Source organism: Papaver somniferum, unplaced genomic scaffold, assembly GCF_003573695.1.
Source record: "Papaver somniferum cultivar HN1 unplaced genomic scaffold, ASM357369v1 unplaced-scaffold_135, whole genome shotgun sequence".
Classification (NCBI taxonomy): Eukaryota; Viridiplantae; Streptophyta; class Magnoliopsida; order Ranunculales; family Papaveraceae; genus Papaver; species Papaver somniferum.
In genome coordinates, this window is record NW_020622713.1 from 10,955,729 (window position 1) to 10,983,125 (window position 27,397).

Consider the following 27,397-nt stretch of genomic DNA (forward strand, 5'->3'; position numbering starts at 1 on the left):
AGTAAACTTGAACAGATTCCCAGAGCATTTCTTATCCATAACCTGTTGCTGATATTCTAAGCTTAATTTGGTAGTTTCACTCATATCATTACAAGAGATCTTCTGATTTCATCTTTTCCAAGTTCTGGTAAAGAATAAATATAAATGACAACAGAGAGAATCAGAGGCCATGCCACCAACATTGAATCACAGACTAGGCTTTAAAAATAGAACACTATTTTACAGTAAAAGGTGGTGCCCCACCTATCGAAAAATGAAATGTACAAACTGGCGTAACTCTGACAACAGTCTGGTTTTCCAGGAGCCAGAGAACTGAGGGAGATTGCAAAAAATCATTATGTACTTGCTTAGCTTACACTCTTTCCATCAGTATTACCCTTTCTAATATTCATAGTTTCATCCCCAAAAACTTCCTCAATCATGTTAAATGTAGATAGGAAATCAGCATCAGCTTCGAAACTATCCAAATACCCAACATCCCAAACTTTAGAGTCACAGGAACTAAATACATATCCATGCTGCTCAAGAGAGTCATTATTAAACCGCTCATCAAAACTACACTGCAGATAATCCTCGCCGCGGTTATTATCCACCTGATTCTGTCTTTTATTAGTATCTGTGTGACCGCAGAAGACCCCCTCTTTGCTGGCTTCACACTCAAACGACAAACAAGAGTCATCCTGTATATCAAAATCTTCACCACTGCTATGCGAATTCTTAGATGAGGTATGGAATTTAGGACCAAAACTGCAATAGTGCTCATCAGCAGTACTTTCATCGTCCCCTGTATCCCCATCATTGTTGTCATCACCCTCGTTATTATTTTTTTTTTTGTTAATAATTTAAATTATTATTAATTAACATCTTCTCGACAATTTCAAATACCAGTTAGCTATTTGTTTACGAATGTGTTTAGGTTCGAATCTACGTCTTTCTCGAATTTTATCAAATAGAAGATGATATTGATCCGTTGTATTACAGAGTGCCTTCTATTAATTATTCAATCGTTGGATAAGACAATGATTCTATAAACACGTCCGACCGAGAAAAATTCTGATAGATAATCACAGAATAAATTTGCTCAACCTTTTCAATATGTAGATAAATATTTTTTGAAAAGAAGGTGTTTAAAATCGATTTTCTTTTTTTGTTCATCTCATATGTGCTCATCAAAAGTGTGGATGCAGAATTGGATTTAAAAGCACCTAGTGAGCAAAAATTTAAGTATCCCTTTCTCTATTTCTACTTCTGCCATATAATCTATCTACATTTATAGTGGCTGCTGGAATTGCAACTCCAAGCTTGGACAAACTTAAAACAAAAGAAACTGTTTTGGGACAAACCATGCATGAAGTACTAAACAACCACAAACAAAGAAAGGGCTACGATATTACGCAGCACAATCCTATCCCCTCCTCTCTTTCTGTTGTTCCTTTCTTCTGAAGTAAAATAATCAAGGTCTTGTTCTGAAGTTAACAATAAAAGCTTTGCTGAACTTTTCAATCCTTATAGGTCGAGAATCCCAGCATTTGTCATCATCAACTTCTCCTCAGCGCACTGTAGGTTTGATTGCAACTCTTTCAATAAATGCGGATCAGCTGAGATCTTGTTGGCACCTGTTAATTCGTCGTCGTCATTCTGCTACAATTCTAGAATAATGGTTACTTTTTGAAACTCTGAAAATAGAGTGTCAAATGCTGACATGAGGAACCTTATCAAGTACTTTCCGGAGCATCATCATCATATGATTCCCCAACTTCAAAACTAATTCTTCGATAAACTATAAGACGAAAATTTCTAAACTCATATTTTTCTTTTAGAAAGTACAGATGTTGATTACCCTCTTCGCACAAAATTGACGGAACTTCGCATCCTAATAAGAAGTTGCATTTTCTCGCCAGCAAATACATCTTTGCAAACACCTTCCTGGTCGTTGGATAAGATAGTGATTAGTGCTTACGTTGTTATTCGTCAGAGTTGAAACTTAGCTTTCTATGACCATCCCAATGGTCCTTTTCGCGATGCTTAATAGCGACAATATTAATGGACTTAGATCAGAAATACTGTTCTTTTCATATTAGCGCACTTGCACCAGGAGGTGCACACACTTATTTTTGAACCTGCAGGCACCGATACAACAACTAAGCCTTGACGTGTTTGTTTTATTGTTGGATAACGGTCAGATGGTTGCCATCTAATAATCAACGTAATTATCTTTTGTTTTTGAGGAAAACATTAATCATGATGTACACAAGCTGGTGCAAATATAGAATAAAATGAGCATCAATAAAATAGAAGCTTGCTACAGTTGGATCTCTTCTACATGATCTAAATTATATCATCTACGGTTGATAAATCTAACCAAGAGACAATACGCAATCACATCATCATAAAAATATAAATTGATAATAGGGTCATGTATTTTCTGACAAATAAAACAGGTGAGGCCCACCACAAATGTGTAATCTATTTGTACTTGTGAGTCGTGACCTGACAACACTATTTTTTGTCCCCAACAACTCGTAACTTTTTGCTTAAATTCATATATTAGGACAAGAAGAATAGATAAGAAGAATGATGATCAGGGACAAAATAATGGGACAAAATAACCAACCTATACCACTTTATCTTAGTGGCAGTCCTCATTCTTGGAATCTCCATCCAGGGAGGAACTCATTTTATCAGGTCCTCAAGCGGCGTACGTCTCTAAGAATACAATGTTGAAGAAATGCAGTACACAAAAAAGAGCAAAAGATGAGCAAATAACCTACTAGCAGTAATGAGAACATATTATATCTAGAGTAAACACCTAATTGTTGAAGAAATGCCTAATCATTTTATATTATGCACAAGAACTATAATCCTTGACACATATGCTTGATATGCCAGATCCCAATAGCATAGAAATAAGATTGAATTTTTCATCTTTATTAGTCTTCAACAATTATGTTACCAAAGTTTGAACAGCTAAAGGAATCTTTGATTGATCTAAAATAACCAATCAAGAACAGATACAACCTCACATGAGATCGAAAATTGGAAGTAGATGAAATTCAAATTGATTTGATGGGTAATTGAGATTCAGATGCACTGACCATTGATTTCCGATCGGAGTTATAAACTGAAAGCTAGGTCAAGTTTTTGGAGATTAGCTTTAAGAATTTTTCCAAACATTTAAATGGTGGGGCAGATTTACAACAGAAGATTAGTCCTTCCGTTATAGAGGAAGCATTTAATCAGCAGAAGATTAGTCCTTCCGTTATAGAGGTGATTTCTTCCCTCGAAAACTTAGTCACCATTCTCCTTGTCAAAAATTACTTCCTCTTTGTACTGAGTCCGAGTCGAATCGAGTGGAACCATCTAGCAAAGGAATCGCCACTAATTTGTTGATTTTTAATTTTATAAGACTAGGCATAACCTCCTTCAATCATTCAGCTAAAACCTTTGAAATTATTTTATAAAAACGGCTTATAAGACTAAGTGGTTTGTAGTCTTTTGTTGTTGCTGAATCCATAGATATAAGTTTAAGAAAAGACATATTCAATCTTCAGTCAAGCTTCTTTTTATTGTAAAATTCGTTAATAGCTGCCATTACCTCCACTTTCAAAAAACTCCAACAAGCTCCATAAAATTCAATGATATATCCATCGGGGCCAGGTGCTTTATTAGTACCACATCTCTTCATAGCCAACATCACCTCTTTTTCATCAAAAACTCTTTACAACCAATTTCTTTGAGTGTCATCCAAAGAATAAAGCCCATGTTATCAAATAAAGGATTTACTGAATTAGTGGCAGTAAAAAGATTGGTATAATAATCATTTATCTCCTCCCTAATGGATTCTTGATTAAAAACATCCATACCATTTATCTCCAGATTTGTTATATAGTTTCTTCTTCTCTTTGCATTAGCAATCATTTAGAAGTAATGTGTATTCTTATCCCCCTCTTTAAAACCTTTGACTTTGGCTCTCTGAAATGTCATTCTTGCTCTTGTTAGCTAAAAACTATCGAGTTTAACTAACAAATTAGCTCTCCTGTAATTTCCCTCTTGACAAAGCTGCATTCTCCTCAGCTGAGTTCAAGGTTTTTATTTTTCGCTCATCCTCTCTCCAAAACAGCTCTCCAAAATAATCGTTAAAAGCATAATGATTTAAAGTGAACTCATCTGGAAATTTAAAGTGAATTCTTTTCCTTTTCTTTTGTTTTGTTTTTGAATTGGAATTCTTTTCCTTTTATTTTTGTTTTGAATTGGGCCTCACTGCCTTTTCCCTAACCTCACTAACTATATCACAAAATATAATAACGGCGCCCCAAGAACTCTCCCTCTTATTGTCGTTTGGAGTCTCTGGATTGCTGGGAACAGAAGCAATTCTTGGGATAATCCCAAGGATCAAATATGGAAGATTACATGCCGTTAGTTAGGCAAGACAGCTGTCCCGACCATATCGATAAGCACAGAGGGTTCACGAGAGTCTGGGTACAGACGATCCGGACCCAACCATTCCTGTTTCCATATCGACTACAAGCCTAACTATAAATAGGGAACAAGGGTTGTTCTTCTGAAGACACAAAATCGTGAGAAACCGCCGATCAGAACAGTTTCCCAAAACTAATACGAAGAAGAAGAAGAAGAAGAAGAAGAAGAAGAAGAAGAAGAGAAGAAGAAGAAGAAGAAGAAGAAGAAGAAGAAGAAGAAGAAGAAGAACGACCATGTTTGGTGAATTTGATCCGAAATACAGTAAATACTCGGATGCTCATAGGTACGGTGCAAATTCAATTAATTATCTCTTCACTTGTTTATGAATTGATAATCATCTCAATTTATTTTACTGCTTTACAATCTCATGATCATCAATCAATTAAACGCATGGTGTTCTGTTTTCAGGGATTTGATGGAAAAAGTTCTGGACAATTGGAAACTTCGGGACGAGGAAGAAAAATTCAAGGTGCTTCATGATTACCTGAGCGATGTACACATCAATTCTTATTTTTATGAATCCACTGAAGATTTGCTCACCGAATTAAGGATCCTAAAAGTAAGTACCGTCGGTCTTTACGGTGATTATCACGTTTTTTTGTTTTTTTTTTTAATAAAATCAATTTACAGATTATTAACCTTTTATAGATTAACTTATCGAAGTTCTGTTGTGTGTCTTGTACCAGTTGATATCTTATAGATAAATAAATAGTATATTCATCAAAACCTATGACTGACTAATCCTTTACTATTCGCAGAGAATTAATTGTATTCTCGGTGCTGATCACCGTGAATTACTGGCCACTTATCGCAGTGGCGACATTGAATTTTATAAGGTCCAAAAAGAATTTTTCAAGGTTAGCATATTCTTGATTTAATTAATTTCTTTTATTATCAATAACTTTTTACGTACTGATTTATTTCTTAGTCGAGGCCTAATTTGTTGGAATCCGATATATACGCAGGTGAAAACCATAATGTTGGATTTTTTAAAATCACAAATGAAAAATGCCACAATATCGGAATTTTTAAGGTCTCTTGCTGAATTTCCGGAGGAGGAGTTTTCATCTTCACAAATAAAAGATGCTACAATGTTGGATTTTTTAAAGTCCCTTGTCCATCTTGATCTTCCAGAAGAACGTAAAAACTGGCTGCTGCAGAAATTAGTGGGAAATGACATCACCAGTGCCTGTGAGGAAAGCAAAACGTCGGAAAACGTTTTCGCCGAGAAATTACAGCGTCTGGGAGTGGAGATCCGAGAAGACAATTTAACAAATGACGGAGATCCATGTACCGATATGGATTCACTCAAAAAACGCTTAAAGGTATGTGATCATTCTCGACAACACATGCAACAATTCATTCTTTTATCTCTTATAGTCTAATTTCCATAAATGCATGCCTTTGGGAATACCAAAAAGATATTATTTAGTTGGCTAGCTTATTTGTTTATCGATAACAAATTAATAGATAATATTTGTGGAGTAAGAATTATATTGAAACAGACTTAAATACGGATAAAGGGTAGTAGTCATAAAATTTATAAGACTTCAACTTTCCTTACGAAAGTATTATGGATGTCGAACATCTTTTGAACTATCCTAACAAAATAGTGCAATTACGAGATCTTCACGTATATATAAATTATTGGGAGAATAATAAATAATGAAAATGATCACGAACCTGATAAAATAAAAATGCATCGTCAAAAAGCAAGTCATCATAAAAATTACTTGATATAGCATGAGCCCATTAAGGAGCGTATATTTGGGAAAAACCGACTTTTTTTTACGAACCAATATGGTTCATTGAAGAAAGTTCGTTGGAGTTTTCATGGACTCAAAAGGACTCTCAAACTTTGTGTTAATTAATATAATTAGCAAGGTATCTTCATTTACCAAGTCGGGACCGAAATTTTTATTTATTTATTTGACGAAGTTAGACTGGATTCTTGTTTTGGTATAAACACTAATGCAAGTTTGTTTATTGTGTTTAACATAGGTTATGGAGAATGAAGTCAGGGAGAAGTCTGATAATTTACGACAAATGTATGATTGTCCAATTCATGCTTGTGTGAGATATGAACACTTCGTAAAAAGTTTTATTCAGCAGTTGGATATGCATGTTACGGCTATGTCAAGATGAAAATTGAATTGGATTTATGAGTCTAAACTACGTCATTATCTCAAAATAGTTTTTTTTAATTTTTAAATGCAAATGCCATCTCAAGAACAAGATGAAAATTGAATTGGATTTATGAGTTTAGTCTATGTCATTATCTCAAAATAGTGTTTCTGATGAGGATAAAACTACAGGCCAGAAGAACAATATCACAATTACTATTAATAAAGGAAGGTTGTTGAAGGAGGAAATTGAGAAGATGGTGCAAGAGGCAGAAAAGTACAAGACGGAGGATGAACAACACAAGCAGAAAGAAAGTCGAGCCGAAGAATGCTTTGAAAACTATGCTTACAATATGAGGAATACAATAAGGACGAGAAGGTTGCTGGGAAGTTAGCACCAGCTGACAAGAAGAAAATCCAGGATGCTATTGAATCTGCCACTCAGTGGCTTGATGCCAACGAGCTAGCAGAGGCGGATGAATCTGATGTCAGGATGAAAGAGCTGGAGAGTGTTTGCAACCAAATTACTGCTAAGATGCACCAAGATAGTGCTGGACCTGACATGGGTGGTTTTGGTGGGATATGACCGACTGCTTGGAGGTCTGATGGAGGGGATTCATTTTATTTAGGTCACTTTAATTTAATATTTAAGTTTGATTTTTCTCTAAGAAAATGATGGTACTGATTGAACTTTATAGATATGCTTAATGGAAATATTTCAGTTTTAGTTTGTTGAATTTTTCAATGTTTAGTAAACTTGAACAGATTCCCAGAGCATTTCTTATCCATAACCTGTTGCTGATATTCTAAGCTTAATTTGGTAGTTTCACTCATATCATTACAAGAGATCTTCTGATTTCATCTTTTTCCAAGTTCTGGTAAAGAATAAATATAAATGACAACAGAGAGAATCAGAGGCCATGCCACCAACATTGAATCACAGACTAGGCTTTAAAAATAGAACACTTATTTTACAGTAAAAGGTGGTGCCCCACCTATCGAAAAATGAAATGTACAAACTGGCGTAACTCTGACAACAGTCTGGTTTTCCAGGAGCCAGAGAACTGAGGGAGATTGCAAAAAATCATTATGTACTTGCTTAGCTTACACTCTTTCCATCAGTATTACCCTTTCTAATATTCATAGTTTCATCCCCAAAAACTTCCTCAATCATGTTAAATGTAGATAGGAAATCAGCATCAGCTTCGAAACTATCCAAATACCCAACATCCCAAACTTTAGAGTCACAGGAACTAAATACATATCCATGCTGCTCAAGAGAGTCATTATTAAACCGCTCATCAAAACTACACTGCAGATAATCCTCGCCGCGGTTATTATCCACCTGATTCTGTCTTTTATTAGTATCTGTGTGACCGCAGAAGACCCCCTCTTTGCTGGCTTCACACTCAAACGACAAACAAGAGTCATCCTGTATATCAAAATCTTCACCACTGCTATGCGAATTCTTAGATGAGGTATGGAATTTAGGACCAAAACTGCAATAGTGCTCATCAGCAGTACTTTCATCGTCCCCTGTATCCCCATCATTGTTGTCATCACCCTCGTTATTATCGTAAGAGACGGGATCTTCTTGCGGAGACTCTACTGCAGAGTCTTCGTACTCCTCTGTGGTTCTTATCTCATCTTCCTCTTCATCACTTCCTTCCCACTCATCATTGTCACTGTCAATTTCCAGAGAGTCTGATCTGTTTTGCTCAGCGCGTTGACGAAGCATAAACACATTAAAGTAATAACTGACAAGTTCCTTCTTTGTTCGGGATGGGAAGACTCCTGACAGACGATCCCAAAAGCTCTTACCAGACGATGCAGAATATGTGAACACTACCTCATGAAAGACACGCTCTTCGTGTTCAATCCATTTCGTAGCCACCACCTCTCCCATTTCATAGAACCCTAGTTCCGCAAATGTCTCGGGCCCAAGAGTCGTTCTAAGCCTGTCCCTGGACTCTGTGATATGTTTCCTTACACATCTTACAGAACCCCGATCTGGGCAGCTGCAATCATCTTTAACATATCCAACAGAGTTGGTATTGCCTGCATCTTCTGTGGGCATTGGAATCACACAGTTCCCCATGAATTTTCCACTGTTCTCATCGACACTTGATGTTGGTCCCCAGGCTGGAATATTTGCCTGATAATTTGATCCAATAGAAACTAGTTTCCGAGGACCATAAGCCAAATAGGATAAACACATTTCATCGTCCTGAGCTGCTGCCTCTGACCTATGGGTGAGCCACAAACTAGAAAGGCTTCCAGAACCACCTATCTCACCGTCCGTGTACCAACAAGCTGGGAGATCCATATCTATGTCACTTACATTCCTTTTAGTGAAGCTTACATCACCTTCATTAATCAGGTCAATTAACAAAACAGAATATTATTAAATATATACAAGATGCTATGTATCCGATGGTGAAAACAAATCCACCTCTTTTAGCATTCAGAATAAAAGTAACAGCGGAAATCGGACATCTGCCGTAAAAACATTACACATTGAATACTTATACATTCTTCTCAACTGATAGACACCTAAACATATTTTTTACCTGAAGTCTGAGAATCCGAAGAAGTATCAACATAAGGAGCAACATCTATAAATGATGCGAGTTGGTAACAATTGTCAGAATGTCTTGGATGCTTAGAAGCAACCCTGTAATCCTCCTCATCCCCAAAAGGCCTCTTGTAAGCCATAATCACCTTACTACGCAAACAATGAAGAACATGAGTGCGAAGTAAAGAATGGCAATAGAAGATACAATCACCCTAATTCTTTCACCTCTTTAACTGAAATAGACATGTGCTAAACTTAACAGCACAGAAACTATATAGGGAACTACCATGTACTAATTTATAAAACTAAGGAGACCCAAGTACTTCATTATCTAACAATCATATTATACCCAAAGATACTCCAAATATTATCAACTATAGATAAGAAGTAAGACCAACCATTGCATAATTAGTCATCCAATTTACTCAATTGATTTGCCATTTATGTCTACTACCATTGACATTTGCTATAAACAAGCAGAGCATATGAAACAAACAAAACTGCATTACGCTTCTCAGACCAACAAAACTCGTCGCATTTCACCACAAGCTGGTATAAATATTATCCAGCTGGGTAGCAATATAACAGTAGTTTCCCACAAATGCATTCATCAATTTGCATGATACATGAAACTACACAATTCAAACATAACACTATACAGCATTTTACTGCAAGAACACGAATAAAAGAGGACCCAATAGCCTGCCCCCGATAACTAAGAACACTAACTTACACAAACAAACTCAATTTTTCATTTAACAAATTCATATCAAGCATGCAATTTATAAGACCGTAGAAGAACATATTAAAAAGATAAATAAAAATGGCGTCATAATAAGAACGTTTAAGAAATTAAATTTCTTTTTACCTCGGATAATATTCGAGGAGTTGATTACTTCTAAGATGAGGGGAATGATTAACCTAAAACAAATTAGGGGAAAAAACCTAATAAGACGTTTAGAAGGGAAACCCTAATTTTCTTTGGAAAAAAAAGGACGGGTCAACGAACCCTAAAATTACGAAGAAAACCTAATTAACCCTAACGGGATCGATCGATCAAAAATAATAAATTGAACAAAAATAATCAAATAAATTAGATCCAATCGGTGAAAAAGAGGTATTTCAAATCGAAAAAATCAGATTCGATTAAACAAAATTGGGGTAATCCAAACCGATCTTTCTGAGAAAAAAACGAAATATCTACGAAACCCTAACCGCGAGATAAGATGATTCAGATTTGGGAAAAGCTAAAAATCAAAGATGAAGAGAAAAGAATTCAGATTTAGGAAAAACAAATTGGGGATCTGAAAGAGGAAAAAGAAGAAAAAAAGACGCAAAAGGGTAAAAGGCTAGGGTTTGTCTGGATAACGGGCGGAGTTTCAAAGATGACGGCTGGGCTGGGTTTATGATATGACCACTGACCGGACATCCAATTCTATTTTTGTACTTGAAAATATCCGCACGTTCATGAATTCCACGTCTGTTGGTGATATCGTAAAGCTTTGGTGCCGACACGTGTAGTAGGTAGAGTTTTAAATTTTTTCTCGTGACACACTCGGATGTAAAGATGGATGGTGTAAAAGAAAAATAGTGAATTGTCTTAGGACATACAAAAATATTCGAGGAGTGGTTTAAGGGTCCGAATGTGAACTTGAATCAATTTATGTGCGCCATATATGGTTAGTTTGGCACATGTTGCGGTCACTTATGGAATCCTGGTTTAGGACATACTTATATTTTTTTTAGGACATATTGAATAAAGATAGAATAGGATATAAATATCTAATGCAATAATTTTTTAACCAAATATTTTTTGTAATGATAATTCTGCCCTTTTAGGATTAGTGTTAACTAATGATTAGTTATAATAATCCCGATTAGTGATTAGTGATTAAGATAATTTAGTTATATATGTTTGAGTAGCTGAAAATTTTTTGAGGAAAAAAAGAAGTTAGGTTTTTTTTTTGGAGGGAGAAAGGGAAAGTGAGAAAAAAGCTTGTATTTTTTAGTCAATGGATGAGGAGGGTCAATCTTCGCCAAAAAAACGTAGGAAAATACACATCAACTACAATAATGATTCCCAAATGGCTGATTTCTTAGATTATGAGAATGATTTTCTCAAACTCAAGGTGATGATTTTATGAGCCAAATCTAGATGATGAAGACATTGATGAGGAACCCAATGCTTCTAATACACAGGTACACTTCTATCTTAAACAATCTCACTTTTGTAGCTTAAAATCATCAAAAATTTGGGTTTTTTCACTACGGTTCGACGAGTCTGGATGAACAGTTCGGCTAGATGAAAGTGTTATGATTATGAGCCGAACCTACTATGAAGACCTTAGTTCGGCTTGTTTTGGATAATTATAATACGCCGAACCATACACTGGAACTCTTGTGTTTAGAAATTTGAATAGGTTCGTCACATATGATGATTATCGTACAAGTCACACTTAGTGAATGTGATAGGTTCGGCACGTATTTAGATTATCGTACCAGCCGAACTACGTAAATGTGACTAGGCACATATTTAGATTATCAAACTAGCCGAACCTGACCATTAACTTTGCATTGTTATTATCTTACCTTGTCTTATTTTTTGTAGATCGTGCTTGATGGACCTGTACCAATGGAAAATCAACCTGATCCCGTAGACATAATTCACGAAGATACTAAGGATCACTTTCAAAATGATTTGGTATATAAGAAATTGTTGTTTACCTTAATGTTGTCGGAATATTCCGAAGTTTTTCTTACTAATTATTTGTGTTTGAATGAACGTAGAGATGGAAAACTAAACCCGAAGTAATGGCTTGGGATGAGGAACACGCGATGAAGATAAATTGCGTACTATTTAAAGGACGACAAAGCCGAAGGGATCGGTTTGAATTAATATGTGAGCAAAGTGGAACCGGAGATAGCAAGGCTAAAAAGGGTTCTGTATATGTTGGGAAGACCCGGAGAAAGAAAAAAGACAAAGACGAAGAAAAGAAACTGCCCTTTCAAGATCGTTTTCAACCTCGAGAACAAGATTAAGTCCTTGAACAAAGATGATGAATGTTGGGTTATGAATAAAGATATGGATTATCGTCATAACCACCCACGTCCATGTGACCTTCATGGACATGCGAAAGTAGCGACTCAAACCCCAAGGAGATGCTAGAAGTGGATAAAATGACACGAGCACATATGCCACCGTCTAGGATTCTTAGTAAATTGAAGGAAGACGACAAGAACAACAATTCGACTATGCAAACTATCTACAACGCAATAAATAAGATTAGAAGACTCAATTTGCAAGGAAGGATGGCGATGCAACGAGTGATGTGGTTAGGGGTGAAGCATAACTATGCTTTCCAAAATAAGTTGGATGACTTTGGTCAAGTGACACACCTTTTTCTTGCCCACCCGGAATGCGTCCAATTGGCTCTTTGCTTCCAAAAAGTTATTATATTGGATTGCATGTAAAAAACTAAAATAAATATGAGATGCCGTTGATGAACATTATTGGGCATACGTCGCCAAAAGGCACCGTTCACCGTGGCTTTTTTTTTTTCTTGAAAAAAGAGAAGAAGGAGGGTTTTATTTGGGGGTTAGAACAATTGAAATTAATCTTCCGGGAGGGTGCTCTTCCTAAAGTGTTTGTATCCGATCAAGATTCATCGTTGATGTATGCTATTAATAAGGTATTTTCGGATGCTTTCAACTTTCTTTGTACATTTCATATATGGTGCAATGTGAGGAAAAAATGCCAACCAATAATTCAACCACTTAAGATGAAAGAATTAGAGAATATTGCTAAACTACCGGAGGAAAAACGAGTAGTGTAAAAAAGGGAATTCTTGAAACAATATGAACAAAATGAGATGTTGTGGGATTCTTTCCATGGAGAATGGGAAGCTTTGGTATGGTCAATCACCGAGGATGTCTTTTAAGAAAATCTTAAACATTTGAGGACCGACTATCCCGTCGTTATTACTTATTTTCTCAAATATGTGTTGGAACCTAATAAACAAAGGTTCATGTCTTGTTTCACAAATCGACACAAGCACTTCGAAAACCAAGCCACAAGTATGGTAGAGTCGCCTCATTATCGGTTAAAGAAGAACCTTTTTGGATGTGTTGACACGTTTGTCACGGTATTTGATGCAATTGATGAATATTTCAAGAGTGATGTTGTGAGAATTAAAGCGGAGTTCGAATATAACCTTATGTTCAAACACAAGGATTACAAAAGTCAATGACTACGGGGATTAACTTATAAAGTCTTCCATCTATGCATCGACTTATTGATGAAAGAAGTAGATTTTATTGAGATATTAGGCGCCAATTTGGAGGAAGATTTTGTTTGTAAAATGAAGACATCTATGGGACTTCCAAGTCGCCACGAAATTCTTCGGTACAAGGATGGTATCATACCATTTGAGGATATCGATCCTTTTTGGAAATAATTGGGCTTTGATCCTCTCCCAACCGAAAACGACGAAGATGATCTAGAGATTTTGGACACGACAAATGGGAAAAAGTTGGCAGAGATGTATAGAAAGATGTACCGAGCTCAAAAAAAAATAATACTTTGGAACAACATGATGCTGGTCATGTATCCTTTCACCCAAGAAAATATTTTGGAACCGGAGAAGGGGGTCCCGAAAGGTAGGAAGAGTAAGAGAATAAATAATTTCCAAACTAGACAAACAAACAAGGAACTTTTGGCTACCCATAGGGATCCATCCGGCGTTGAATACCATAATGCAAGGTATGAAAAGGCAAAGAAGGAAATAGAGAAGGTAATGAAGGAGGAAAAGTGAAAGTTCCAAGAAAACGTGGTCGTCCGAGTATTCAAAAATCTGAAACAAGTAACAAAGAGGTCAATGAAAATGATTGTCCGTCACAAGCAAAGGATAGTAAAGAGGATGCACTAGTCCAAAACGTGGATTTTAGGACAGACTGAATCTGTCGAAACTAGGGTTATAGGACAAATTCAGTCCGTCCTAAAGAGTGTTATATTTTTGGTGTACTATTTCTTAAACGACATGCAGTTAGTGTAAAAGAATACCTACGGATTTCATTTGTATAAAAATAACGACTAACTATGTTTGTAAAATTTTAGGTTTAAGATTTAGCCCAATGTAATCCGGATTAATCCAATTCAGCTGAGTAGAAATGATCCTTTATATTTTATTTAATAATCATTATTATTAAATTAATATTTGAGAGAAGCCAACATATGGAATTTGGTTAACAAATGAACCGATTTTTTTAAAAGTAACATGAATTCAATTTACAACCTGAAAGAAAACCTCCTCATGTTCAACATCAAAATCCACGTTTTTTATTCCTATTCAAAACAACAAAGAAAAGAAAAAAAGTATTATTTAAGTTCGAGTTAAGTATTGTACTGGCAACGCAATCGTATCTACGGGAAAAATATCTCCAAGAGGTCCGTCACCAATACGTAGCTCCATATTGTTCTCCATGATTTCATCGGTGAGGCTCTCAAAATTTTCATCATTTGGTGGTGTACTTAACCTAACATCGCCTAGCTCAACTGCATTCCTCTCTAGATTCCTCGAGACGCATCCAATCACTAAATCCTTTCCACAATTAAAACAAAACGCTTGGGGTTCAAATGCCAACAACACAAGGGGGAACAATATAAATCCAGAAGGATATGTGAAAAATGAAAAGAAAATAAATCCAACCAATAGTAAATGAATTCCCACATTAATAATGCTATTGTAACTCAATTTTAAAGTAGAGAAAACATAAGCATTTTCCAGGTGCAAACTAAGGGGGGTCATGTTAAAATATAGCGCTGATTATTTCTGCAATAACACCCCAAAGAGATCAACAACTCTTATTGCATAATCACCTGCATTGTCTCCAACCTTCGACACAAGTATAAATTGACACCCATTCAAACAAAAATATTTGAAATAGAAAAGAAAAAGTGCAACACTGTGTAGATGTGGTAGACCTGAACACATCAACTACGACAATCTAATTGGTGTAATACACTACCAATGCATCCATAATCCATTCAAATGCTACCATATGAGGCATATAAAATTTTCAGCATCAGACAGTTCGGCATAAACTCTGAAACCAAAAGAACATTTATACAAATGCCCAAATCTATCTTACCTTATCACCATTAGGAATCTGAATACCATACAGATATCATCAGTTTCATCAACAGTAAACAACCAAATGTTCATGGAATTTTTATTTTTAACTGCAGTTTCAATATCTAAAGCCTACAACATAATATTAGTAGGATGTTGATAACTGGTATTACATTGAATCTTTAATATAGCCTCACTTAGCCCGTAGCTGACAGCAACCATCTTCACCAATAACTCTTATGCTTACTAGATCCAGTTCTTGCATTGTTTCTCCTAAAAATTGCTTAGGTTTCACAAGCTCTTCATCGTCAGAAGATTTTTACTCCAATAACATATAAAGCATCTCAAAAAGCAATATCTAGAGCTAAACATTATTCAGTTCAGGGAATGGTTTGTAGTATAACATGATATTCATATGTAAATCTGATCCATCCTGGCGTATGATGTGTAGTTGGAATTCATTATTTATGAGGATTTAGGGGATTTTTTCTTCTTATAAACGTTAAACCCAAAATACTGAAAACAAAAATTTCAAATGAGTAATAAGAAGTACAAATTCATAGTGGAAACAGTTTAACTCAATCTAGGGTACTTTTAAAAATGGCAAAATTGGATATGTGAAATATTAAAAAATCAAGATATAATTATATCAAATTCGCAAGAATTTTTACCGATTCGCGTCTCTATATCTCCTCCAGTCAAGGTTTCTTCACCTTGTGATGATGATTCTCTTCGTATTTTGGTAATGAAATCTTCTCTATGACCGTCTTTGCCATGCATCAAAATTTTTGTCTAAATCATTTCTGCATTCAAGGTAGATGGAGATGTACAGAGATACCTTACAATTAAAGAGAAAATTTATCCACTCTCGCTCTCACTTTGTAAGTTAGATTGGATTTTGATTTCCATTCCAATTTCTTCAAAAAAAGTGGGGTTCTGAAGAAATTCGAAGTGATTTTTGTGATGTAATTGGTTGAGTTTAATTTTTGAATCTAAGAAAAGGAAAATCATAAGAATCCAATGAGAGAAGTTAAGGTGGAAGATTTTGATAAACACAAAGGAGGAGAATACGGAAGACTTTAATTTTTCAGTTTTGAGAAGTTTTTATGTCTAATTAGAAGTCGTAGGATTAATATGATTTAAGGGTCTTCGTTTTCATCAGATTGGGACGGAACTTTGAGGAGTAGTGGGGCAAATAGAAACCAAAAAGAATGACAAATTTGAAGTGTTAATTAGAAAATACAAAATTTTCAACGAATCCCTACTGTAAAATATATAACTACATGTGGCATCCGTCCTTGTTCTTGTGCGCCAAGTGTCCTAAAATCCACATTTTGGACTAGTGATGTCACGGGGAAGATTAAGATGTATCCTTCACAAACCAAGATAAAAGAGCAAAATATCGTACATGAAATTGGTATGATGAGAGGAACCAAAAGAGATAAGTCCGGTAAATATTTGAGGCCTATCAATTTTATATACGATAACTACTTGGAAGATCTATCGCCAATAATTCATGAGCATATTGTAGCAATGGACGACGTACAGTGTGATGGAAATTGTGGATGTTACGTCAAGGCGGAAAAACTTGGTCCTTTTAAGGAAGGGAATAATCCGGTGGCCCATGAAAATGAAGTGAACTATATTCGACAACGATTGTTAAAAACAACGAATTCTACGACACAACGATGAGAGCAGGTCCAAGAGGATATGCAGGGGTGGCAGTAGAGTACATTGCATTTGAACGTCGTTTACATGGGGATTTAATCATTACCCAAGAACATTGGATGTCAATACCCATTTGTGGGTTTTTAATAGCGGAGACATTCAATTGCGTCGTATATTGTTTCACATGGATGGGTAGTAGCTTTACTTACGTGCCTCCAATAAAACCTTGCCATGATGGTGTAAAAGACAGAAGACTTGTGATGGGATTTTTTCAAAATTGTCATATTATCGGCCTCAAACTTAGACCTGGTTGCCCATTACCACCCTTGATGAGTGCAGCCTTTTGGCCTAGATTTGAAAATAATTATTCGATGGATTGGTATGCAAATTATGCGACGGAAATGGATCTTTGGAAATATTTGAATGTGCCGCTCCCAAGTGGACAAGTAATTATGTTTTCAAGTGATGAGGATGAAAATGATGAAAATGATGGTAGTGAAGTTGATGAAAAAGAGGGTAGTGAAGATGATGAGATTCGTTTAGGATCTCCATAAAAATGTACTTTGGAATTAGTAACGTATTCAATCTATGTTTTGTCTTTTGGTTTTAATGTATGATGATGATGATACAACATTAGAATTGCAATTACATGTATCCTCAAAACACAATATTTGAATGGTTTACTTTTTTGTAGTGAAATGTATCATTTTTTACAATGTTAGTAACCAATAACACAGGATATGGTACGACTAACAAAATAATAGCCGAACTCTAAAGAGTTGTAAGGTTCGGCTTGTATACTTAGTTTTATATGTGTCGAACCTGGCAAATTAAAAAAACCAAAATTTTGTTGATAGGTTCGGCTTATACACTTGGTTTAATATGTGTCGAACCTGACAAATTAAAAAACCCAGAGTTTTATTTTAAAAGTTCGGCTTGTAACCTTGGTTTTAAATTAGCCGAACCTGAAAAACTAAAATTCCAGAGTATTTTGACAGGTTCGGCTTATAACTTTGGTTTTTAAATGAGCCGAACCTAATACTGAAATTTTACCCAACTATCATTCAAAATAAAGTTTTTTCATTCATAAAAAATGTTGATTACATCCTTGTTACATACCAGCTTCTGCACAACATCCTTACAATAAATATTCTAATATCCCAAATGGGTAATGAGAAACCTCCTAAGGATGTTGTAGTGATCTTCGTACTTGAAATTATTTCCTTTCCTAAAGCTCCCACCATAATCTCAGAATCTGTCTCACCTTTGAGTCGATATCGTCTAACTATCCAAACTAAAGCTATAAAGTCTCCAACTTTTTTTTATAGTTTGAATTCGGCAAAACAAAGGCGCACTATTCCGGTTATGAGGATTACCTGTTTCCGTGCAGAAGGATTCATGAATTCTAACCAAGTAGTACATACTCATCAGACCGTTCACTCTTCGTTCTTCACCCTTTTTTGGATAATATGCTACGTAATTAATACAAAGAGACAAATCTTCTTCAAGAGTAAACTTAGGAGTTGGAGATGCCATTTTATGATCATATGTGTTTTAGAATATGAAACAACGTGTAGCTATATATAAAATACAGGTTCTCAACGGCTATATTTATCAAAACAAAGAGTCGTTCCTAGATATTTGTGAAATATTTTCAAGGTTCGGCTCGTATTACGTTTGGAACATAAGTCGAACCTTGATAAGTAACATCTAGAATTTTCAAATTTTTGAAAATTCTTACACGTTCGGCTTGTAATGACAGTGTCAGGACTAGACGAACCTAACACTGAACTTGTGAATACTTAAAACTATGTATAACATGATTAACACATAAAAGGTTAAATTGTCGATAACACGAAATAAAATAGAAAGTGGAGTTGTCGATAACAGAGTAAACAAATCCAGGATAAATGTACTTAATCAAATACAGAAAACATAAAATTTCATTAACCACGGCCCCTCTTTCCGGTTCCACGACCACTTCCACGACCTCTTGTTTTGGGACCTCCACGTACATCTTCCGCCGCGCCGTCTTCACCGGTTGGTCCGCGACTACTACCTCCGCTTGTGCCTTCACCAGCTTCTCGATCCCTCTTCTTCTTAGGCCTTTTAATGGGTACCTAGGGTCCTCTGCCTTTGGTTATAATAGCATCCAACTCGTTGATGAAATTATGATGTTCATCAACCGTCAATGGTTGTTTGCAACTAGCTTTTTTCTTCATTTTGTTCACCAATTTCTTACCCGCCGCAATCTAATTTTATTTGTCAACAACTTCTAATTATGAGTAATTTATATAATATTTATTTATTTTATAACAAATTTAAGAGTAAAGATTAATGCAATTATTATCATTGTCTTGAAAGCCTTCGATAGTTCTTCATAAGTGGGATTTTTGGAGATGATGGTCGCCTTTTGCTTCCCCTTCGACTTATCAACTATCTTTTAACTTTCGTTATTGATAATAAAAGGATGAGAAACTTGGTTGTACCAATCCATGTATCCCGGATCAGCTTGACGAGGACCATCAGGCACTGGTGGTATCAAACTCATACCTAATATGTTGGCATCCAAATTATTCCAATGCTCAATGCTAGGATCAGGATCATACTTTGGAGTCCATGAAGAGGTAGTGCTTTTGGTTCCGGTAGAAATCTTTGGCATCAACGTGAATTTCTCATCAAACAATGAGACCTTTTGGACGGCTCCTTGTTGACGTAGTACTCTCTGAGGATCAAAAATTACACAACCACCGAGATGTATCCATCACCAACTTCCTCACGATCAATTTCCAACGACTTGGCATATGGATCAAAATCGACGCCATTGAGCTCCAAAGAGTATAGCCTCTCTCTCAAGTTCGCCACCAACTACTCTTTATTCTTTGCCATCTCCTCCTCAAACTTGTACCGTGCCTCTGTTGGAACTGTATCAAACCAATCGACATCCTTTTCAAGTGTTTTGGACAACTTCAAAGTCTTGAAATGGTCATATATCCACACGTACATCCAAAATTAAAATAAGAAAGTTCATAAGAAATGATATGCAAACATTTAATTATGTAACATACAGTGTAAGGTTCGGCTCGTATTGTAATATAAATATAAGCCGAACCAATATAACTTAAAGTTCAGCTTGAAATTTATTTCCCCAAATAGCCGAACCTAATATTTTGACAGGTTCGGCTTATAATGACTATCACATATATGCCGAACCATATACTGAATAAATAGACATTTGCATTGCTGAAAAAATGGAATTTAGTCGAGAATTACCTGAAACAAAGTGAAGTTCCCTCATATGTTTGTACTTGTCAACCTAGAGGCGGTCGCAATTTGGTCGAGAAGGTAAGCTATCCCAAGCGTATTGGTTCATGGTTGCAATATCTTTTAATAATATGAGATAATTGGCATTCACCTTGTTTCCAGATAGGTCTGGGAAGACATCTCTGCCAAGGATATAAAGCAAATAGGAGGTTGTGGTTTGCTTCACTTTGATCTCGTCCGTTATCAACTCCCCATTCTTTACTTTCTCGGTTGTATTCTCAAATTCCTTTTTCAAATTAGTAAGCTTCACCTTCTTGAGCTTCTTGTTTGTTCCACCTTCAAAGTGAACATAATTTACATCTTTAACGGAACAACAAAACTCGAGTTTGGTCTTATAATTATCTCAACCAAGATATTCCATGTACAAATTATATATCTTATCCAAACTCATATCATAATAGTCAGCATCCACGCTTCCACCCCTCACTTTAAGCCCTGTAATCTTGTTCGCGTCATCAGGAGTGATTGTCATCTCCCGAAAGGGTAGATGAGCCGTTTAAGTCTTTGGAAAAAATCTCTCGGAGAAAGTGGGGACGTCACACTATCATATTCCTTAAGTCCATGTTGAATGACAGGCCATAACTCATAGGATTGGACGTAAGAAATTACCCCGGGAACCTCTTTAGACAACTTCCATTCCGCTGCCCTCTAGTGTCTCAATACTCTGACTACATCGTTGTGATCCGAAGTCTCATATATTCTTTTCCCCCAAGATTTGGCGTAACCGATCCACACCCTTCCTCCATCTTCCGGAAGTCTATGGGGAAAACCATCATCTCGAGCCTTGATTACGTTTTTCTCATCAGGAATGTACAAACCTTTAACCCTGCGTCCAAAAACATGCTTCTCTTTCGGTTGAGTTTGAGGTTCTTCATTAACATGGACATCATCAAATTATTGTTCTTCTCTTTCTATCTCTGGAAGTGGTTCACGAATTACTAATATTGTAGCTTTGTCAACTCCTATGCCTTCAGCTCCCAATTTTTTGTTACCTCCTCCTCGAGGAACGTGTGTTTTAGAAGTAGAAGGTGTAACCTCCATCGTCCTCCTCTTTTTAGATTCATTATTCCTAAAACAAGTTTAAAACTTTTTATTACAATTCAATTCTATGAGTGTAATAGAAACCCAATCTCAAGGTTTGTCACACAGGAAAATGTTCGGCTTGTAAGGCAATAAAAAATATAAGTTGAACCCATAAAATCTAGGGTTCGGCTAACCCGATAAATTAAATACAAGCCGAACCTGCATCTAATCCATGTTCATTCCAAACTAGACGAACAAGGTTCGACTCGTATTTAAAACTATCGTAATAGCCGAACCATGTTTGTACTCCTACGAAAGACTAGGTTCGGAATATATTGTTTATTCCATTACAAGCCGAACTGTTCATCTACACGTTCAGGATTCAATTTTTGAGGAACAGTTCTGCACAAATTGCAACAAAAATATGCGCCGAACCTTACTCTGCAACCGTCAAAACCCTAATTTTTTTTTGATTTTTCCCTATTCAATCAATTAAAAACAGAAAATAAAAGATTAGGTTTGTAGAACTTACTTTCTTATCCTCATTTGAGGAGTTGGTGCTTCGATTGATTGATCTGGTGGTTGAATTTCATTTCTTTCAGTGGGTTCTTCTTCTTCTTCTTCAATGGGTTGTTCTTGTTCAATTGAAGGATGTGAAGACGATTTAGGACGCCCCTCAGTTGCCTTTTCCTTTGTTTGAACCATTATATAGTCTAGTTTAATCGTCGATCAAATTTTGGCGAATCGACGATTAATCACGGCGATGAAAAAAAAAATTCGTGAGGGAGATGAAGGTCGGGCTAGAGGAGGATGAAGAGATGATATAAAAACTGGTTTTTATTTTTCTTAAAACTGATTTTAGGTTTTTACATTAGGGGTGAGGGAAAATTATTAATTAAAACGATTAGAGGCTATATAGGTAATTGAACTACCCAAGGGGTATCCCTTATAAGGGCACCCTAGATGGTATTATTGATTTGTATGCCCTAAAAGATTTGTGTATGCCCTAAAACAGGGTTCCAATTATCAGGCGCAAGGAGACTTGATCCATTATATTGAAACATCTTAGAGTGATCAAATTGCTCCAAACCACAAATTTTAGTTACGTTATAAATTGGGCCTAACCATTAGGCGCCAAATATGAATTTTCATATGACACGCTAAACTTTCATCCCAAAATCATTTTTTTTGGCTTTGCAACTCAGTCAGAGAGAGAGAGGAAAGATGGTCCGGAAGCAAAAGTATGTCAACCACAACTCGAATGGGTAAGCCACTTTATAATCACGTGGAGCATGTATTGTTCCCCGAAAGCCAAATCTAATAGGAGAAAAACTGCCAGCCTTCAAAATGTACATCATATACAATACCATGTTGGGTGAACTTGGAAAAGAAAATTGTCTACCTTTTTCTTTATTTTTTGCATATTAGTTGTTTGTCAGTTTTTAAATTTAGGATATACTCTACCTGTTCAATGACCCCTATACCTTAGGTTATTGTGCAAAGTGAACAACAATGGGATCTCTATGACATCTCACCTCTTAAAAGCATCAAGCAAGCTTCCTGATGATTCTGCCCAAAAGAAAGAAAGAAAATTAACATAAGAACATGCAAACTTAAAAGTAAAAAAAAATGTGATAATATGAGAAACCTAACACCTTACCTATAATGGTAGTTGCTAGCCATTTATAAATAATTAATTTTCAAGATAGTTAAACTCAAACTGAACCTACAACGAAAACAGTAACATAGATGGGTGAGTCGTTGATACAATAGAACAACAAATAACAAATGCACCCATCAAGAATATCAAAAGTCCAAGTTGATTATAATATAAAGAAGGCATAGTAACTAATGCAACTAATGTACTGGAAGTGCCATTGTTAGATTTTTTTCCAACAATAGATTTGACTATCCACATTGCAATGCAACTCTGTGGTGTGCACGACAACTTAGTTCATGTCATGCCTTACTATATTGGTTCATTCCATGGTTCGTTAGTTATTTAAGGTATAATGGTAATGTTTTAGTTTCAGCAAGGTGTCGAGCACTAAACTTAAGTAAATAGAAAGCGTAATATACAACTTGGTGCATGTTTCTACATCTACAATGCAACATTTCATATTTTACACTGATCGTGTAACAATGCAATACATAAGGCAAACTCGAGGGAAGAGAGTTATAACTCTGTCTTTTAGAACAACCAAAATTACAACCCCAAACCTCTCCATCGTCCACAGAGAACCCATTAGAATTCATCAAATCCAACATTTTCCATTCAACGCCAACTTTTACCACACCTGTTACAAATTTCCATATTTTTTGCAAAGCCAAAAAAATTTTTGGAAAGTGAAGCACAAACATCAAAATAATAGAATCCCTGTTATCACATCTCCTCGACATACATGATCTCATTACCACAATGTCACAAATCATTCCACTTTAAGCTTCTTATCTAACAAAATAGATAGAAATGAGATTAAATAACCCCAAAAATAAGCCTTCCATGACATCATATTGTTGCACAACATGGGATATGGGTAAAAATGAATCATCTCAGAGTACTGTAGCTATTAATGTTGTCTAACTATACTGGTATCTAAAGCATGTAAGCGCAACTTCAGGTGTAACACAAGGACAATCATGTTCGCCTTCAGAACAAAGTTTTGTGAAAACAATATTAGTATTTATTTGAGTTTGATAAGAAAAAAAATAAAAAATGAAAGGTTTTCTACATTTTCACCTATGTCTGCACTATGTATTGTTATCTAAAGCATTAAAGGTTTTGGCTTACTCAAGTAACTATGCCATATGGGGGGGTCAAACCCACGACTACATCAGTGAAAACCATGCGCTTTGACATTTGAGTTAAGACAGAAAGTACAATTATATATATTTTTTTAACTGAATCAAAGAAAATATACACAGATGTATTGTTCAACAGTTTCATTAAATTACTTTTTTCTGAAAAATAATTGTTGCATGGTAGACATCCACATCAATGAACTACCTAAACCATGTATTATTTGAGCACCCAAAAATCCCCTAAGGTATACTAATAATATTTCTCTGTTGTGGGCTCAAAGTTACTTTTGAGCATTATCACTTAAGTGGGAAACAAATAGAAGATCAACAATTACACAATATGTGTTAAGTGGGAAAAATGCATTGTTGTCAGCTAAGTTTGAAGAAGCCATACATGCCATGAAATTCAACAAAATTCTACTATACCTATTTATTTTCCCTATTTTAAGAAACAGGAGACTTGTAGATTAGCAGACAACTCAACTAAACCAAAACCGGAGAAACTACCAAACCGACTTATTATTGAGCTCACATTATTACGGTGGCCACGCTCAGGTCTTATACCCTTCCTAAAAAAGAGAAACTAAATATGTTTGAGTTATTTTGAAATTATAACGTAAATCTACCGAAGTATTCTGAATGTCCGGCGATCAATCATGTGTATATGGTTACCAACAGACAAAATTTTAATCCAAGCTAGGAATACGGAAAGACTTTTCCAGGACATGTAATAGATTTATTTTCAGCACATTAATAACATATTTATTTTCCAACAATTCCTAAATTACGGAGGATATTTTTCTTACCTTTTCATCCATTAAGTGCATTTCGTGCAATATTTTTCATCGGTATACGGTTGCCAGACTCCGGGTCTTTAGAATCCTTTCCTTGATCACATTTTGTCGAGCCTTTCGAGGATCAAGGTCATCAAACAGGGTATAGTCCGTGTTTGCCGGCGTTTTTCCTACGCATTAGAGAACAAAAATGAGAGTAAGATCGTTATACGCCAACGCTGAATCAATAATGTCTATACATGCAAGTGCTTATACGTAGAATGGAATGATCACAAACCTAAAGTAGAAATATGGACAGCCTTCTGAGAAATATTTAGCTGCAAAAGTGTTTGTCTGGCCTGTTTATAATGGAATCAAAACATAGCTCAGAGACCAAAACTTACAGGTAAATATAAAGTAAAGATAAGCATCCCTCGGAATTTTATTAAAGTTTGCAGGAGCATTCTTGCAAATTCCTTCTTAATTGCAAGAGTTTCGTAATTCGGCTTACTATTCTTCTATTAAACTGTATTTATCCAAGGGTCTTACTAAAAAAACTCTAGACTTTGTTCATCTATTACAGTTACATACTTATGGAGAATTTGGAAGTACAATAGAGTAGCCAAACTAACAGGCCTCAGATGAGGTCAACAAAACCTGGAGAGTGATCACGTAATTTAAAAAGGATAAAATCCAAGTTCGATGCAAAGTATAGAAGCCCAGATATAACAGACGTAACTGGAATCTAAGGATACATCTAACCTTGATATAAATGGAAAATACCAGCCGCCAACTGAACTATAAAGAACCCAACCATAAATTTGAAACAAAATAATGTTAAAACCTAATTTTTATAAATTTGAAAATAAACCACATCTATAAAAAAAACTGAGCAGGATCATTTATATCAAAAAGTCGTAGATAGATAAAAGAATTTCTTTCAAATACTAACCTACATGGAAATTTGTTAGTAAAAAACCATATGCATGAGAGCTTATTTCTTAAAATAGTTCTCACATCTCCTCTTTCACCTTTCACCTTTTCGCAAGTTTCGCCAGCTTCTGTTAGTTTATTATTTTCAGTAGTCACTGACCATGAATGGTAATCTTTGCATGCCTCTGTTGAGATGGTTAAGCTAGGTGATACTGATAGACTGATTGCCGTCATTTCAGCGAGATTTTGCTCATTTTCCACCCAACTACATTTATTCATACAACTTATTAGTTCCAACACGAAATATTACTTAAGGTGTGTAGAGTTAGAAAACAGAAATAGAAGGTACTTTCCAACACCTTCATTCCTTTGTTCCCTTCACACATTCCTTTTCCGAACACCCCTTTGTATATACAGAACAATGCGAAAATTTGAGTACCACTTGATATAGAGGTGTAAAGTGGGTTGACACAGCATGGTGTATAAGCAAGGAGGTACCAAACATACATCAAGAACCCGGAGAAGGAAACCAAGCAAAACCCAAGCTTTCATGGTGCTGCTACAACCATTACTTTAAAACCTTTTTTCGAATCAAATCTCCAAGCACAACATGCCAAAGTAAAACATAGTGGGATTCAATGGAAGAATTAAGAACATGAGAAAATCTAAAAATTAAAGAGCAAACTCTAGAATTCGTGTTTACTAACCAAGATTTCATCTCTCTTCTTATCCTTGTTCTTCGAATCTCTAATCTTCACGGAGAAGATATGATTTGTTTTTCTTCTGAAGCCAGTAATAATTTCCGCTCTTAGAGCAGTTCCTATGGAATGAACCAACTCTTAGAACAGTAATAATCATTTTGCTCCCATTATGGAATGAACAAACATGAAAAATAGATGTTCAAGCCAATAAATTTGTTGGTTTGAACATCGAGATGGATAGCTCAGCGCGCGCTCGATGATAGGTCGGGCGATCGTGCCACGGACGCGAGCGTTGGAAGAACCAACGCGCGACCATGCCAAAGACGCCAACAACATCTTCATTAACGCCCGTGACTCTTTGATTGACGCCAGTATAATCCCTGATTACTTTACTGCTTTTTAATCTTATTTTATCTCACTTTATTTTATTTTAACCCACTTCATCTTATTTCATCTCACTTCATCCTATTTTATCTCACATAAATATTATATGGGGAATTAATAAAATGCCCATGAGGGAAAATATAATTAAGAAAATGCCCATGATTTGACCTTTTCCGTCCCTTTAAAAAAAACGGCTAACGGACATTACATTACATGACATGTGGCACTAAATCTGCTATGTCATTTAATTTTCGAACCCCTAAATCAGCTGGATTGGTCCGCGTTGGAACTATGACTCAGCATGAACTCGACTCCTGAGTGACATCACGTTATCTACACGCGCGAACTTCAGTAACGCTCAGCTGACACATGTCACTATCTTGTAGTAAACAATCAATGGCCCATATTTAATCCCCTTTTGTAACGGTCATATTCTCTTTCATCCTGTATAAAAACCAATGATGAGACCCAAGTTCGCCCAAAT

The 27,397-nt window shown here is 35.8% G+C and overlaps 3 protein-coding genes across 8 annotated transcripts; 1 reads left to right on the plus strand and 2 right to left on the minus strand.

The window, feature by feature from the left end:
* Nucleotides 1–197: 197 nt before the first annotated feature.
* LOC113334120 lies at nt 198–10,590 on the minus strand. 4 transcript variants are annotated; one of them, XM_026580468.1, is made up of 4 exons: nt 10,046–10,590; nt 9,173–9,327; nt 8,166–8,969; nt 198–811 (listed from the first exon to the last, which is right to left on the minus strand). In XM_026580468.1, exons 2-4 carry the CDS (start codon nt 9,315–9,317, stop codon nt 348–350), a joined length of 1,413 nt encoding a protein of 470 aa, XP_026436253.1. In that variant the 5' UTR covers nt 9,318–9,327; nt 10,046–10,590; the 3' UTR covers nt 198–347. The 4 variants fall into 4 exon arrangements, with proteins under 4 accessions (XP_026436253.1, XP_026436252.1, XP_026436251.1 ...); XM_026580467.1 differs by having other exon boundaries at nt 198–742; nt 8,097–8,969; XM_026580466.1 differs by lacking the exon at nt 198–811 and having other exon boundaries at nt 7,441–8,969; nt 9,173–9,323.
* Nucleotides 4,238–7,347, plus strand: LOC113334122. 3 transcript variants are annotated; one of them, XM_026580470.1, is made up of 6 exons: nt 4,238–4,762; nt 4,888–5,038; nt 5,238–5,336; nt 5,445–5,804; nt 6,481–6,552; nt 6,795–7,347. In XM_026580470.1, the coding sequence occupies exons 1-6, from the start codon at nt 4,713–4,715 to the stop codon at nt 6,840–6,842; spliced, it is 780 nt and encodes a 259-aa protein (XP_026436255.1). In that variant the 5' UTR covers nt 4,238–4,712; the 3' UTR covers nt 6,843–7,347. The 3 variants fall into 3 exon arrangements, with proteins under 3 accessions (XP_026436255.1, XP_026436256.1, XP_026436254.1); XM_026580471.1 differs by having other exon boundaries at nt 4,239–4,762; nt 6,481–6,527; XM_026580469.1 differs by having other exon boundaries at nt 4,240–4,762; nt 6,481–7,347.
* On the minus strand, nt 9,739–16,497 carry LOC113334101. Its single transcript, XM_026580438.1, has 4 exons — nt 15,977–16,497; nt 14,580–14,767; nt 13,898–14,027; nt 9,739–9,809 (listed from the first exon to the last, which is right to left on the minus strand). The coding sequence occupies exons 1-4, from the start codon at nt 16,083–16,085 to the stop codon at nt 9,739–9,741; spliced, it is 498 nt and encodes a 165-aa protein (XP_026436223.1). The 5' UTR covers nt 16,086–16,497.
* Nucleotides 16,498–27,397: the final 10,900 nt, after the last annotated feature.